The sequence below is a fragment of the Lagopus muta genome, chromosome 1 (assembly GCF_023343835.1).
Source record: "Lagopus muta isolate bLagMut1 chromosome 1, bLagMut1 primary, whole genome shotgun sequence".
Classification (NCBI taxonomy): Eukaryota; Metazoa; Chordata; class Aves; order Galliformes; family Phasianidae; genus Lagopus; species Lagopus muta.
Window position 1 is genome coordinate 46,488,484 of NC_064433.1, and position 16,569 is coordinate 46,505,052.

General features: G+C 36.4%; 1 protein-coding gene across 1 annotated transcript in view; it reads left to right on the plus strand.

The window, feature by feature from the left end:
• Window positions 1-16,569, plus strand: part of SCYL2 (SCY1 like pseudokinase 2) — a 35,502-nt gene that overhangs the window by 4,702 nt on the left and 14,231 nt on the right. Inside the window, exons 3-9 of the mRNA XM_048956889.1 lie at window positions 5,301-5,458; window positions 9,035-9,179; window positions 9,769-9,918; window positions 10,462-10,683; window positions 11,460-11,576; window positions 13,082-13,207; window positions 14,621-14,797. Of these exons, the coding sequence (XP_048812846.1) occupies window positions 5,301-5,458; window positions 9,035-9,179; window positions 9,769-9,918; window positions 10,462-10,683; window positions 11,460-11,576; window positions 13,082-13,207; window positions 14,621-14,797 (1,095 nt within the window). The remainder of the gene's footprint in view (window positions 1-5,300; window positions 5,459-9,034; window positions 9,180-9,768; window positions 9,919-10,461; window positions 10,684-11,459; window positions 11,577-13,081; window positions 13,208-14,620; window positions 14,798-16,569) is intronic.

Below are 16,569 nucleotides of genomic sequence, written 5' to 3' on the forward strand. Positions count from 1 at the left end.
AAGTATGATGTTATCAGCTACTTAAGTGAGCTTTGCTGCTGGAGAAAAAAATGGTTCAGTAGTCATAGCACACAACTTGAGAACAAGATCAAGAACTGATTTGAGTTAACTGATCTGACAAGAACGGTGAGGTTTGTTTGTTTGTTCGTTTTAACACGGTTCATTTCTCCAGATTAGTTTACTTTGCAGTTTTGGGACATAATTATACTGGCTTTTTACAGCGTTAAAAGATCATGAACCATGCCATTATTTGATCTCAGCAAAACAGGCTGTGATTTTTTTGTTCAGCTTTGACACACGAATTGAAGGGTTAGAAATGTTATTAAGAAGTGAGATACAGTGGCAGAAAGGCATTGCGTACTGGAGGAGGGTGTGGAGGAAGAGAATCCTGTCTCGATTGTGCAACTTTCAGATCAGTATTGTTGCTAGAGAAGTAACTCTGTAACTGTGTTACATGTACTGGTGCTCTAAACTGTACTTTTGCTTCACTGGAAGCTGCGCATATAGATAAAAGTGGGACTGTGACTTTGGAAGAAAGTTTCACTTTAGTAATGACAGAGATGGTGGCATTGATTGCACCTTCAGCAAGCTGGGGATGAACCACCAAGCCGAGTGGTGTAGTTGATACAATGGAACGAAAGGATGCCTGCCAGAGAGGCCTGTGGGTCCACGTGAGCCTAATGAAGTTTAACAAGGCCAAGTGCGAGGTGTTGCACTTGGACTGGGACAATCCCAGTCACAACTACAGAATAGAAGAACTCCTTGAGAGCAGCCCTGTGGAGAAGGACTTGGGGTTCTGGTGCACAGAAAGCTAGACATGAGCCAGCAGTGCATGTTTTCAGCCCAGAAGGCCTACATTATTCTAGTCTGCATCAAAAGAAGTGTTGCCAGCAGGGCAAGGGAAGGGATTGTTCCCCTCTATTCTGCCTTTGTGTGGCCCTATCTGGAGTTTTGTATCCAGGCCTGGGGCCCCCAGCACCAGAATGATGAGCTGTTAGAATGAGTCCAGAGGAGGGGTACAAAGATGATCAGAGGGCTGGACCACCTCTTCTGTGAAGAAAGTTTGAGGGATCTGGGCTTGTTCAGCTTGAGGAAGATTCCAGGGATAGCTCATTTTGGTCTTCCAGTACTTAAAATGAACTTTATAAGTTGGTCTTCCCTCTTTTTATCACAATCTGATGGTGATGGGACTAGGGGGAATGGTTTTAAATTAAAAGAGGAGATACTGAGATTAGATACTGGGAGATATCTTTCACTCAGAGGATGGTGAGGCACAGGCTGCCCAGGGAAATTGTGAATGCCCTTGGAGGCATTTAAGGCCAGGTTGGATGGAGCTCTGGGCAGCCTGGTCTGGTGCGTAGCATCCCTGCAAGGGGAAGGAAGATTGGAACTAGATGATCTTTAAGGTCATTCCAACTCAATCGATTCTATGAATCTATGAGAAACAGAGTTTAAAAGCTGGTGTTATAGAACATGATTTTATTGATTGGGAGAAATATGAAATATCTTTTTAAAACTTGGCGAGAAAATAGAATATTCTTTGATTAAGTAGAAGATGCAGTTAAACTTGATGCTGAAGTAATATGAAGTCACTTGTAGAATGAATCAGCTTGCTGTAAATGTGCCAAAAGAGATAGTCAGGGTAACTTACTTCTGTAAGCATGTATACAGCCTGTCAAATGGTAGCTGGTGGAGAAGTATAGTATGCAGAATAAATACTGTGTGGGAATTGTGTGATCTGTGTCAGAATCTGCATAATGTTCATCATATGTTGTACCATGTTTCTCATGCATCTGTCTAGCCATGACAGGGTTTTATCATAGTATTTACTGAATTTATCAAATGTGCTGAATTTGTGTTTATTTTGTGTTGGTTTTTGGTGTTATTCAATTATGCAGTGCAGTAACAATACTGAAAGTTTTGATAGGTTTTATACAATCTCCATGTTCCATAAGCAAGTGACCTGTAGTGGGCATAGCTTTGAGTGTTGTAATTTCTTTCACTGCCCAACTGACAGTATATGGAAATCCATTCCTGTGAGTAGGTTGTGTGTTGTTTATTTTCCAAGCCTTTGAAATGGGTGTCTGACTGTTGATTTTAAAGGGTGTTAGTTCAGATGTTACCATATTTGAACCTCATTCTCTCTATAAACCTTGACTAACACCTGCACATTTGTATGCCATCATCAGTCATTAAAAGTACAGCAACAGTTGTATTGCAGAGAATTTTAGCTGGCAATTACCATTCATTATTATTATTGCCAGGTAGGTAACATCATATCAACATTCAGCTTAATATTGCGAAAGTCACTAGGATGAAACACTCTGTTCTGTTGGGTCTGTTCTTTAGCATTCCTGTGTATTTCTTTTGCACGGGCCCTTTAGAAGGTTGGTTGGGCACTATGGAGGAGGTAGTTGCAGTCGCTTCTGTCATGTGCTGCATGCAATTCCTGCATTGCAAAAGTGTATCTAACTTGGAGCTACAAGCACTTAGCATGTTTGTTTGTTTACAGTAAATGTGTATAGTGATCAAACAAAAAGGATGTAAAGCTTAATTGCCCTTCTTGTTATTTTATAACACAAGTAGTAATTTAAGTCATTGTAGCCATGTAAACTAGCTAAATTGAAGTGTCAGTATTGCATCAGCAGTTTGTTTCCCAGAACAAATGGAAGTCAGCAGCTGAAGTTAAAATTTCAAATGTGAATTAATTTGATTCTTATTTTAATTCTATGACATATACAAAAATGTAAAGCTTCAATCACCAGTGACAGCAGATATATATGATAGTATTCTTTTATTTCATGTATCATGTTACATGAAGCAACACATTGCTTATTTTATAGTTATAGTATTTGTTTCTGCCCATTGTGGAGTTGCTTACGTAGTCTGAATGTGCTGATGTTCTTCTGGCATAATATAGCACCTTTGTGAGTGGAACAACCTGATGGGGAAGTAGAGTTAATATTGTAGAGAAACACTGTCTAACTTAGAAAAAAAAAAAGAAAAAAAAAGTCTGTAGGAAAATCTTTTCTGGCAAAAGACCAGTGTAACACTGGAATGCTTTCCAGTATTGTAATTCAGAGACTATTTTGCTTTGCATGGTGGGAGGCTTTGGTAAAACATCATGTGTTTTCATATTGAATGGCATTTGAATATTCATTAAAAAAAATGTGAGTGCATTTGGGTAAAATAGAGAAGACATATGAAAGGCAAAGCAAACAAGATTTCTAAAATCAAGTGCTCCTTTGATTTTGTTTACGTCTTAATCTTTAACAACATGATCACATTAAATCTTTTGCACAAGAGCACCACATCATTCAAATCATTGGGTAGATGGCAGGCTGCAGTCATTCAGCATTCTGTGGGTTTTTCTTCCTTCCGTGTTGTCCTGTGCTAGGTCTCTGCTGTTACTACTGTACACTGTTCTAAATTTCCTGAAAAGAGTTTCTCTCATGTCCACCACTGCAGTGTTTGGTTGTTTTCTATATTATTAACATCTTTCCTCAACATGCACTGAAATAGGACGAATTGATGCTGTTGCATCCTTACATTTTCACAGCTCCTAAGAGCTTTTATTTAGAAATGCCTTATAGTTGTGTTTGTATCTTTAGCAACACACGTACTCAGTGCTCCTGCAGTCTTTGTGTGGCTTGCCCTCCTCTCAGTGGCAAGAAAGAAAGTGTTACGTCACTGGGTGGCCTGATTGCCTTCTGTTGTTGTAAGCAGAGTACATCAGGAGCTTAGAATGGAAATGATGGAGCACAGCTTACTGAGAATCAGCAAGTGTGGTTGCACTATTTATTTTCTTTCTCTTGGTCATGGCTTTTGTTGATAGAAATCAGCAATGCTTTTTTTTTTTTTCCCCACTTGAGAATAGAGTAGGGCTTGCTTTCTAATTTTGACTTTTTACTACTACTACCTGCTTTCCTAAGATTTGGGAAATACTTTTTTATGTTTATAGGGTTTTTTGGCTAGTTAAGAATGGGTGCAAGTGTACTTTCTTTCCAATTGATTTATTTGTCTTTAGTAGCTTCTATGATGGATATGTCCAGTTGTTGATTTTTCTTTCTTTGTTGCTTTTGTCTTTTGTTTTCTTTTTAATTTCATATCCACCTCTATAATTTTGAAGTTTCATTTAAATTCCTTAGTTTTCTCCTACTCCATTTGCAGAGGTTAATTGGAAAATCAGTTTCTTCTCTTTTAACATTTACTACGTTTCTGGGGCTTATTTTACACATTCAGGAATTTTTTACTATGCTTAATGTGTTATGATAGAATCATAGAATGGCCTGGGTTGAAAAGCACCACAATGATCATCTGGTTTCAACCTCCCTGCTATGTGCAGGGTCACCAACCAGCAGACCAGGCTGCCCAGGGCCACATCCAGCCTGGCCTTGAATGCTTCCAGGGATGGGGCATCCACAGCCTCCTTGGGCAACCTGTTCCAGTGTGTCACCACCTTCTATGTGAAAAGCTTCCTACTGATATCTAACCTAAATCTCCCGTCTCAGTTTAAGACCATTCTCCCTTGTCCTATCGCTGTCCACCCATGTGAACAGTTGTTTTCTCTCTAGTTTGCATGCTCCTTTCAAAGATTGGAAGGCCGTAATGAGGTCTCCCTGGACCCTTCTTTTCCACGCTAAATAAGCCCAGTTCCCTCAACCTTTCCTCACAGGAGAGGTGCTCCAGCCCTCTGATCATCTTAGTGGCCCTCCTCTGGACTCACTCCAAGAGCTCCACATCCTTCCTGTATTGGGAGTCCCATGTCTGGACTATCATGGGAATGATCAGGTTAATTGATCTCAGATGTTATTCACCACAAGTTCTCTCTTATGAAAGTGTACTTCAATATGGAACATACTTGTTTGGAACAGAACTTTGAGAAAGAGTGTAGTTTAATGAAACATCTCTTAATGCAAATGAGTGAGTACCCTCAGAATATTTTATTTATTTATAGTTATATAAATGCTTTTGTTTACCTAAAAATCAAGCTGATTTCTATCTTGTTAGCCTGCTGTTCTATAATTCTGTAGAAAATGATTGTAGTTTATGCAGTAGTTTGTAAGGTTTGGAGCACAGTAATTCTTAAAACACGTATTCCAGAAATTCTGTACAGTCATGATGAAAATGGCTGGGACAGAATAAGGACAATGTGTAGCTGTAGATATATATTGTAGTGCTTCTTGCACTGGTAGGATTGTACTGTTGATTTTTTAAGAAGTATGCATGTACATAATTTTATATAGGTTTTATTTTTTGGATGTGTTATGTACTGAGTGAATTTCATTGGTTATTTCTAGGAAGTGGCTGTTTTTGTGTTTGATAAGAAGCTAATAGACAAGTATCAAAAATTTGAAAAGGATCAAATTATTGATTCTTTAAAACGAGGTGTTCAACAGCTAACGAGGCTTCGACACCCTCGACTGCTTACTGTTCAACATCCATTGGAAGAATCTAGGTAAGCTATAGTAAAGGTGAGAGCAGACTCTCTTAATTACTGTTTTGTTATTGATTATAAGAAGTCTGGACCATTCAGCACTTAGATCTGATGAGGTTCAAGTTTAATATATTTACTCATGAGAGAATGGTATTTTCTCCATCCTCAAATCTCTGTTCCCCAAGTCATAGCATGCATCCTTGATGTGAATCTAATTGATAATCTGTTGCATGATCTAAGTCCTGCTGCAGCTGGAGGGCTACATGTGACCATTACAGCAAGGATGTTTAGGAGTTCAATTAATTTCACCTTAAAAGAGCCTTTTAAATTTGTTTTCTTTTAAAAAATTGTTCATTTATTGTTTTCCACTTATGAGATTGGGGACTGTTGGCAAATTGTATTTTTGTGGCACATATGCATTTAGAATATCCTCAGGTACCAAATGAGGGAGACAAATCTGTATTTTCTTAGTGTTAATTTGATTTATATAAGATTGGTCACAAGGTACAATAATGGGTTAGTTTTACACCTTTATTATTCAATTATAGTGATAAGAGTACACTAAAATCTGATAAATAAAATGAAGATTTCATGTTAAAATAGAAAGCTGATCCTATTGAAGAAGATCATGAAGCTTTTCAACTTCTTCCAAGGAAGTTTTTCCAAAGTAGAGTCTAATAAAGATTCATGTACATTGCCTTTCAAACTTGTCCACTTTTTCTTCTGTCTGTTAACCTGCACATTTCCAAAGACACTGGTTTCTAGTTGCTGAGAAAGCCATGGGAATACTTCTTTATCTCTGCAGTGCCTACTTTGGGAAAGATTTATTGGATCAAATGACAACTGCATATTCATATATATCTTTCCTCCTGTTCTAAAGTCATTTGGTTTAGTATGCTCCTTGTATAAGCCTAAGATGGATTGCTAATTGAACAGAACTGTCAATATTGTACAGTAGTAAATCATAACCAATTTCATGGCCTATGGTTGTCTTAGTCATTGTTTATGTAGATGAGTTGTATATACCAGGGTATACCTCAAGGTTTTCACTTAAAACCTTGGTTTTAAGTGAATGGTGTTTCAGCTGAGCCAGAAACCTTGTATTTTTTCCTAAATTCTACACTTAAGAAGAAGATGGTAAGATTCATACCTTGGAGACATAAGGAAGCTTTGGTATTTTTTCCTGCAAACAATTTAAGCCTTTTGAGTAAAATTGATCTTGCAATTTGGTCAGAGTCCTTTCTGATGAATTTTCAGTAACACTCTGCTTTGGTCTGAATACTGTTCATACTCAATAAGCTCTTTGTAGGGCCATCACTATGAGCAAACCTGCCCAGCTGCTTGCTGTGCCAGAAACTGGAGCAATAGATTTGTGGGGTTCATGAAAGGAAAACTTCCTTAGACTGTGTATATATCTGTGTACAAGTGTACCGTAAGACTGACAATATTTTTAGACTAGAAGAAGGTGCTTGCAGAGTGCTTATTTTTTGAAGACATCTGTAGGGGGCTCCTTCTGGGCTGGTCTTTTTTTGGTGGATCCAAAGTAACATACAGTTATGCTGAAATTGCTTGCACAATTTGTTCTTTTTGTGTGGTGTGGTGCAAAAGAATGCTTTTGGTGTATCTGCACCAGGTAGATGTTTCCAGGCCATGCCATTTGGATCCCAGTATGTAGCTAGCTTCTGTTTCATGTAATTGGTATTCAGCATAATTATGTTGATTATAAATATTTTGTTAGTGGTAAATTTTACATGCATTTATATAATGTATGCAGTGTATATTTTTAGTCATACTAAACATTTAATATAACGTATATTTACTTACAACTTGTTTTGGTTTCCAGTAACAGAAAGGCATGGAAAAGCCAAATTGTAAAACCATTCACAAAGAATGAAGGGTTCCAGATATTTAATTTCATAGACACTCCATCTGTTGGTGTTTTTCCCAAAGCATATGTGTGTTTGGCCATTACTTTTCTTGATAACTTGTTTTCTTTTTATTTTGTTACTCAGAATGTCATTTTGATATTATTCAGGGAACTGGTAAAGAGGATGCACTGCATGGCAGATAACAGCTCCTACAATACTAAATTGCTTTAATTAGATTTGCCCTATCCTTCCATAATTCTTATGTGGCACCTTAATTAATTAACTCCTGAAGTAAAAGACCAAACATCTTTCTATTCCCTCAAAGCAACAGCAATTGGAGTGTTTATGTTGTGAAAATATCAAATAACTGTTTTGTAAGTATTTTCTGCCATCAGTGCCTTAACTGTAACTAAATGGAGAAGCTCCATAGTAAAGCTGAAATAAGATTAAAAATGAAGATCTTTGTCTTTCTGTGCTTTGATTCCTCCTGGTGATTAATCAAAAAATGAGGTTTGTAGCGCTAGCTGTGTTAACAGAGAAGTGGAGGAGATGTTGTCTACAGAATGGTATGAAGGTGGTGAAGCAATTACAGTTCAGTCAGGTTAGGTGAGGCTTATGAATCAGTGGATTTTGATTTTCTTTTTTTCCTTCAGGAAGGCATCAGAAGTCACTCTTAGTCTGGATGATTAATGAGTGTTGTATGTTTCATCAACCTTCTTTTACCTCACAGAGCCAGTGTGTTAATCTACAGAGATATATAAAAACTTTGTGATAGATTCATGCTGGAACATTTTGTCTTCTGTGATTATTTTAAAGGAATAAACAAAAGGTTAGGCTTCTGCCTTCTTGCCAGTAGTGTTATTACTCACAAAAATATCTTGTGTTATGCAGTCTTGGTTTTCTGTGTTCATGCTGGTGCAGTGTTTGAACACAATGTGTTTGCATGGAACATATTCATTCTTAGACCGGATATATATGCTACCATCCACACAGAAATAAAAAACAGACTATAGCTTCCAGTATTGTTCAGAACAGGGTGAAGTGTGGGAATATATAAGACAAGTTGATCTTTTTATACATGAAGCTTGTAAAACTGTGACGTGCTGTTTTCAGGACTTGAAGATTTGACTTTCTGGAGCACAGTGTTACAACCACTCCGCTCTTTGTGCTTCATCTGTGCTTTTCAAACAGTGCTACCACAGAAACGTTAAAAAGACCTATTGTACAGGAATAAAGCAGTAGATAAATTAACTGGAGAAGCAGTTCATACAACAAGCATAGTTATGTGCGTCTCTGATTACTGTCTGACTACATGAAGCACTGCTTCAGTCAAGGGGCGTAGCAATTTTAGGCACAGCTAACAGTCTGATTTTACAGGGTTTAATGGTAGTAAGAAATATTTGCTTTTCTTGGATCAGGGCAGGAAAAAGTATAGTTTTCTTAAACCTTTAGTGAAGTGCTGTGTGCACAGTGAGTGATATATGTTGATGTTAGAGAATACAGTGACTTAAGCTGATTTCTATACTATAATTTTTTTTTCATTTCACATAGATATATGCATATATAAAATCTCTCATTTAATGATTAGAAGCCTGAAATAAAATATGTTTTTAGGTAACACAGAGTCTCTGCTAATGTATAACGCTATGCCTTCCTGGTTGCTCCAGGCCAAGATGTGCTGCATTACATTATTTATAAAAAACATTTTTTTAATCTATTTTCTCTTTAGAGATTGCTTGGCTTTTTGTACAGAACCAGTGTGTGCAAGTTTAGCTAATGTTCTTGGCAGCTGGGACAACCTACCTTCTCCTGTACCATCTGACATTAAAGAATACAAGCTTTATGATGTGGAGACTAAATATGGTCTGCTTCAGGTGTGACATTTTTATTATTTTCATGTGCTGTTATTATTAATAGTTGTTTTATAAATGCCATGTTTGTGTATAGTAAATCAAATAATTGTGAAGAGAAAGATGATAGTGACCTGAACATTGTAAATATAAGAGAAGGTGAATACTGGAGGCTCTGTAAGTTGCTGCTATTTTTGGTTATTCTGATATGGAAAATTAAGAAATGAATTAATTTTCGTATTCTGTATGAATGTCAGTTCTACAACTGTCTCTCCTGTACACGAATCTTTTCTTTACCTTCTATGGAGGAACAATAGCTTCCAGATTATATTTGGTGGAAATTTTGTTCAACATCAAAAAACATTCTTGTTCTTTTGCTTTGGTAGTTGATCAGTGTTAGTAATCTCACCTGCTGCTTACCCACATCTGTATTGAATTTCCTTCCTACATAATTTTTAAAACAGCCCAAAATCAATGATGAGGAATGGCTTCTTAGTTAATGTGTTAGTATACCATGACCACAGGAAATAAGGCTGTAGATATGACAGAAATTTTTGTAGATGTTGTATGATCCATCTTAGGAAATATTTAACCTGAAATCTTTTATTAACAGGTTTCTGAAGGCTTGTCCTTTTTGCATAGCAGTGTGAAAATGGTCCATGGAAATATTACTCCTGAAAATATAATTTTGAATAAAAGTGGAGCATGGAAAATTACAGGCTTTGATTTTTGTATCCAGTCAACAAATCCATCTGAACAGGAGGTACTGCATCCAACTTTATATTTTTATTTATTAGTGCATTTCATATTCAGACCTTTGTCTGAAACCAGTTTATTGAGCTTGCATTTCAATACATTTATGTAATATTCTGTATTTTGTTGGCAGAAAGTCTGAATGTATGGCACAGGTTTGCGTTGAAGTTCTGCCTTTGATCATCAGAGAAGAAGCCTGACTTGGCTCAGTAGGCTTGGAATAGGCTAGTGAAAGTTTCAGACAAAGGCTGAAAGTGCATGTGATTCTGCTAACCTGCATGTTCAGTCATTAATTTCTATCATAGTTGATGTTCCTCTCCTTACAGCAGTGCTTTTACATTTGCATTACAGTTCTTAATTCTAATGTCCAGATTTTACTGCATGAACTGATCACTGAGTTACAGCCACTGATTTTTAACAGTTCTGCTTTACTCCGTTTCTGTTTCATGATTTGAAGGGATTAAAACTTTATTTTTTGCTGCTACTCAAAATTCATGCTAGTTTTTATAAAATGCATAATAAGTTCTTTTTGTTGTTGTTGGTTCTCTTATAGCCCAAGTTCCCTTGTAAGGAATGGGATCCAAACTTGCCGTCTTTGTGTCTTCCAAATCCTGAATATCTGGCACCAGAATACATTCTCTCTGTGAGCTGTGAGACAGCAAGTGATATGTACTCTCTAGGAGCTGTTATGTATGCAGTGTTTAATAAAGGGAAACCAATTTTTGAGGTCAACAAACAGGATATTTATAAAAGTTTTAGTAGACAACTTGATCAGGTATCTGTTTATGAATACTATACATTTATTTTCATATTTGAAAAGTCACTTTTTTAAAGCAAATTTAAATATTTTAGACACAAGTTAAAAAGTCCTAAGCAAAATATGGAAAATGAAAGTATGTGTAGAGAAATTTCTGTACTGACTTTATCAGCTGGAGGATTTGTTTTTCAGCTGATTATAACTATGTTGAATGCAGGTCTTATCCCATAAGTGCTTTACCTGTTAGGGCAAATAGTGCCAAACAAAAGACAATGTATGACCAGCATAGGGCTGCTGGAGATTGCGGAGTTCAGAGTGATTTGATCAATTGGCAGCCATTCAGTTACCAGCTGTTTCACATTCTTTGTGGACTGTGAGTATTCACAGATGAAGTTAATTGGAACAACTGGTGTAATATGGTCATATGCAAGTTTCTTTTGTTGCAGCTTCTTTGGGTGCCTATTGCCTTAACCAGTATTTTTATGTATCTAAATAAGACCTCAGATAATAACACATCTTTAAAAATACTGATTTTCTGTTATTCAATAACCTGAACACAATTAGAAGCTGGGAGCAGGAGAATGTGACTGGACACGGGCGGGCTGTAGGGAAGCAGAAGGAAAACTATGAGGGATCAGGAGCAAATGGGTTGTGAAAGGTGGGAGGGGAATGGTATCAAAGGTTTGGTTTAAGAAGTCAGTATGAGAAACAAATTGTAGTGCTGATGTATATAACTACTTCCAGTATACAAGATTTTCTGATTTCATGGAACATATGCTTAAATTTCTATGCAGCTGAGCCGTTTAAGCTCCAGTACTCTCCAGAATATACCAGAGGAGGTGCGTGAACATGTAAAGCTACTCTTAAATGTAGCTCCAGCAGTCAGACCAGATGCAGATCAAATGACTAAGGTCAGTTTATGAAAAATATGGTAGCTAAAGGAAAAAGGGAAAACAGTGTTTCATTTATGGAAATAATAGAGCTGTTTTGAAGTTTGATTGTTTTGTTTTTATTCCTGTTAATCTTTTTGGTTGAAATGTTTTTAAAAAACCATCTAACTTTAGAAAATAATGCTGTTAGCTGGTGGCAAGCATTCTTCTTACATTAACATTTAATATGAAAGAAGTGTGTGCTGAAACAGAATTTAGAGTAATCACTCAATACAACACTACTTTATTGCTTTCCTGAATTGTAGGATAGAGATTAGGGCTAAATATATATTGTAACAAATGTGAGTTAAGCAGTTAATTAAGGCCAGCATGGTGCAAGCTAATATGGAGCTTTGCATGGGAAAATTTACCTTGCTATTTTTAATGACGTTAAATTAACCTATGTAGAGCTTCTAGCTGAAAGCTGAATATTTAGGGATGGATTTTAGATAAAAACAGTCTTATCCTGTATGGGAGCTGCTGAGTAACGGCCTGAACCTCTGATTGATCACCTGAGGCGAGCCATGAGTCAGCCAGAGGAGCACAGGTGAAGGCAATTCTCCTGTGCTGCTGGAAGGGGTGGAGCCAGGCTCTACCTCTCCTAGACCTATTTAAGAGCTGGCTACCAGAGGGGAAGGATCTCTTCTGGAGATTCCTCCTTCTGGTGTTTTGTGGTGAGCCCGGCATAAGGATAAGCCTTCCATTTATTCTCTCTTGTTATCATAGTCCACTTCGCCTAACTCTCTTGTTTATTTTGTGATTGTAACATCTTGATATCCATTGATTATACATATCCTCATCATGCATTTTTATCAGTCTTTCATTAATGATGAAGCAGCTATGTCAGTATTAATGATTTACCAAGGCAATAGGATAATCCAGTCATGTTGTTAATGCAGTGTTCATAAGCCTGGTATATGTATATACACAAAACTACGTTGTTACACAAAACTTAAGAAGGCAGACCCTCTTTTCTGGCAACTAGAGCTGCAGCTGAAGTGATGCAAACATGGGATATCACGTGTATCCTATCCATTGTAGCTTTTTACAAGCAGGTATGATCACCAAAGATAAATTTGTGTAATCAGACATCTATTGCATGTAAATTCTTATTGAAACATTATAATATTCTGGGGATGGTTCTTAGACCCAGAAGGCTTTTAGATAGGCCTTCGTGATATTAAATAGCATACTTATTCCTAGAGAACTTTAAGTTTGTGTTTTTACTACTTTTTTTTTTTCTTCTTGTAAATAAAAAAAATTTCTCATACAATCAGTTAATTTAGATACTTATTTAAAATGCTAGAAAAATTGTCTTAATGATCAACCTTTGTGAATATTATACTACTCAGTATGTAAATATTTACTTTTCTAACTGTTGGTTGCAGACACTCCATTGTAGAAGTTTACTATAGTACACTGAGAGGATAAGCATACAATTATGTGAGTGTAAGTAAGCTTTCTAATAGCACTGATCTTATTTTTAGATACCGTTCTTTGATGATGTAGGAGCAATGACTCTTCAGTATTTTGATTCATTATTTCAAAGGGATAACCTTCAGAAATCACAGTTTTTTAAAGGACTACCAAAGGTTCTGCCAAAGCTGCCTAAGGTATGTAAGTATGACTTCTTGAAATCATTTAAAAATGCATACAAATCTGTTAACGTTCTTAATGTTAGAATTCTGAACTTCATGTAGCATTGTACCTGGCATAGTAAACTGCCACAATATTGTCAGAATAGAGTAGCAGGAAAGAAAGGAAGGTTGGAAAATAATGTATAGATTTTCCTCAGCTGTTGATAAATCAGGAAACATGAAATGGTAAAATGTGCTATTAGTTCACTTATGAAATCATTGTTTGTATATCCTCTATGTAGTTCATCTCACTTTAAAAGGGAATTATCTGCTCTGCGCTTACAAGGCTTTCCCTTTTTTTTCAGATGCTATCATTAGCTCTTTGAAATCATCTTGCCCTATTTTCTCCCAGTTTGTTTATAGGAGTGTTTCAACTTCTTTATAGCAAGGTAGTACTTTAATGTTGAAGGATGCAAAGTGTCCTTCCCTCAGAAGGCTGAATGCTTTCTTGTGCTAGCAGAACCCAGAAACCTCAAAAGCTACTGTCTGTCATTCCACATTTCTCCTATATAGTGCTAGACACTGTGTCTAGACTTTTTCTTCTTGTCGTATTCTCATATTTATATAAGACAGTGTGTGTATGTGATGTAGAAGTAGTATTAGGTTAATGCATGGTAGAATAGATGAGCTTTTCAACCATTGCATTAAACTTCTTTCTTTTTAATTGAATTTTGAACTACACAGTAAACTACACGGATTTAACATTGTCATCTTCTTAACTGAGTAACTATTTCTTTTGATCAGAAATTCTTGATACTTAGAATTTGGGCATAGATGGGATGTATTTCAGCTAACTTCAGATAGCCACAAATTGTCTTTAGGATATTCACTTTTTTCTGTCTGTAAAATGTTATTATGGAGATGGGCTGTGCCCTTGCTCTTAAATGATTTTTAAAGCATTTAAGCTTGCCTGTCTCTAACCTAGGCATCCACAGTGTAATTTTCTGTGTTTTGTCAGCTGAATCCCACTTAGAGAATGTACGTGGAGTTTTCAGAGAGATATATGTTAGGTTTGTGAGTTTGTTCAGTGGGTTGTGAGGTAGTGAAAGGCTGAGGTCTTGGGTGATAAAACTTTTTAATTTTTTCCTGAAGGAAAGATGTAGAATGAAGTTTTTGTAATTCATGTAAGTGACTTAAAGTCCTATTTTCTGTACAGTTAATAAGTTTTTACTGACCTTCATAGCTGTTGTAATCTCAAATTGTGTCTTGAGTGCAAGCAGAGACAAGTAAGAAAAGTAGAACAGTGTAAATTAGCTTAAACGTATGGTGAAAGTAAGATCAAAATTGAAAGTTTTATCTTTTTGTTAATATCAGATTGATGCAAAAGCTGTTGAGCTGGCACAGTAGCATCGTGGTGTAATGTGATGCATGCTTGTCTTTCTCTCTCAGCGTGTTATAATTCAGCGAATTTTACCTTGCTTGACCTCCGAGTTTGTGAATCCTGATATGGTACCCTTTGTCTTGCCTAATGTTCTACTAATTGCTGAGGAATGCACCAAAGAAGAATACATCAGGCTCATTCTGCCTGATCTTGGTCCTGTTTTTAAGCAACAAGAACCAATCCAGGTATGTTAAAGTTGTTCAGATTACAGTTATTCTCTTCAGTGCTTCTTCCCTCAAAAATGACTGTTCTAGTTCCCTTTTCCAGCTTCACATGGCTTGTCCAGCTTGCTATGTAGTCGTCCAAGTAGTCAACCTCAGTTCATACAGAATTTTTCCAGGAAGTTCACCAAGTCTTTATTCCTACTATTTACTTGGGTTTTCTGAGGTTATATTGTATTTATAGATGAGATTTAGAATAGCAAAAAGAAAACAGTTTTTACTCAGCTCTTGTCTTTGGTTGGTTGTTGAAAGTATATTCTAAAATCTTTCTATCATGATTGTAGATCAAAGCAGGGTTGTATGGTACAGTATTTACACATATTCTACTGATAACCTATGATTTTATTCTTGTGTCTGGATTGGTAGTACTGGGATCTTGAGGTGGAAAAGTCATAAATTTGACATCTTTTTAGTGTGCTGCTTACTGATGATGATAAAATAGTGTTTATTTGTGGGCTGTACACAAATTTAAAGTGTTTCATTTTATTTGACAAATGTTACCATTAAAGATTAAGTAAAATATGTTTTGTTATTGTTGTTTACTTGCATAGAAGTAGTAAAGGAGCACAAGATTTGCATCCTTTTTATCAACATAGTGTGTGATGATTTTTGAGAACTGTGTCACTGGGTTAGGCATCGTGCATCAGGAGTGAAAATGTAGCTATGCATTCCTTCTAGCACACCTCATTTTAATGCTTACTGCGGCTGTTTGCAATGCACTGAAGGGCCAAGGTAAATGTAGGAATGAGCAAGTAGGTGTTTAACCTCTGAGTTTCAAAGAACTGGAGGAGAGAGCTCCCATTATACTGGGAAGTAGGGAAAGGGGACAACTGTATTACCTCAAAATAGCTCATAAAGTTGGAACTTCTTAACATTCTTTTGGTACATTGTAGGTTTACGTCATCTTAATTTTTATCTTGAAAAAGTGTCTAATTCACAGCCAGTAAACATCTCATTTCTGCTGTTTGATCGTAAAAGATAATGCTCAGCTTTTCTACCTGTAACATCAGGTTTGTGGACAGTCCTTCCTGCAAAAACTTTATGTCTAGGTTTTATCTTAAACGTAATGGGTTTTCTATTTAAAACTCATACGTATTTATAAAATATATTATTACATTTAGAGCTATTTTATTTCTTAGGAAATAAGAAGAAACTGAAATACAGACTTGTAACATTTCTTAGCTTACTAGTTACTATATACTCTTATCTTGATATTTTTAATTACTCTTATGTTGATATTTTAAGTACAAAGTGGCTTGTTCTGCTTTTACTTCTGTGGACTTTTCAGTATGGAAGGTTCATCTAACTGGACTTTTTTCCAAAGTCAATATACTAGGAATTCAAGGGAAAAAGTAACAGCTGCTAGAAGATTTAATTCCACGTCTGACTGGGAACATCATGTCTTTGTACAGGGCACAAACTTTCAGTTCCTGTGTGTTTTTAACTCACAGTGAGAATGCCAGTGTTTTTTCCACACATTCTCTTAAGATGTTTTGGATGTCTATAATGCACATTGCTTGGCTTCTGTGAGGCACCTGAGTTAGGAAGCAAATGTGTATGGGAAGGCTACTGCATTTCAGAAGGAGGAAATTATTATTCAGCATTAATATGAGGGAATTTTATAACCTTGAAATGGAATAATTAGTTAAACTGTTCATATGACAGTCTTGAAGTTACTGTGGGGTACCTGAAGTGCTATCCTATCCTGTAGCAAAGAGAAAATGAAAGGAGAAAAC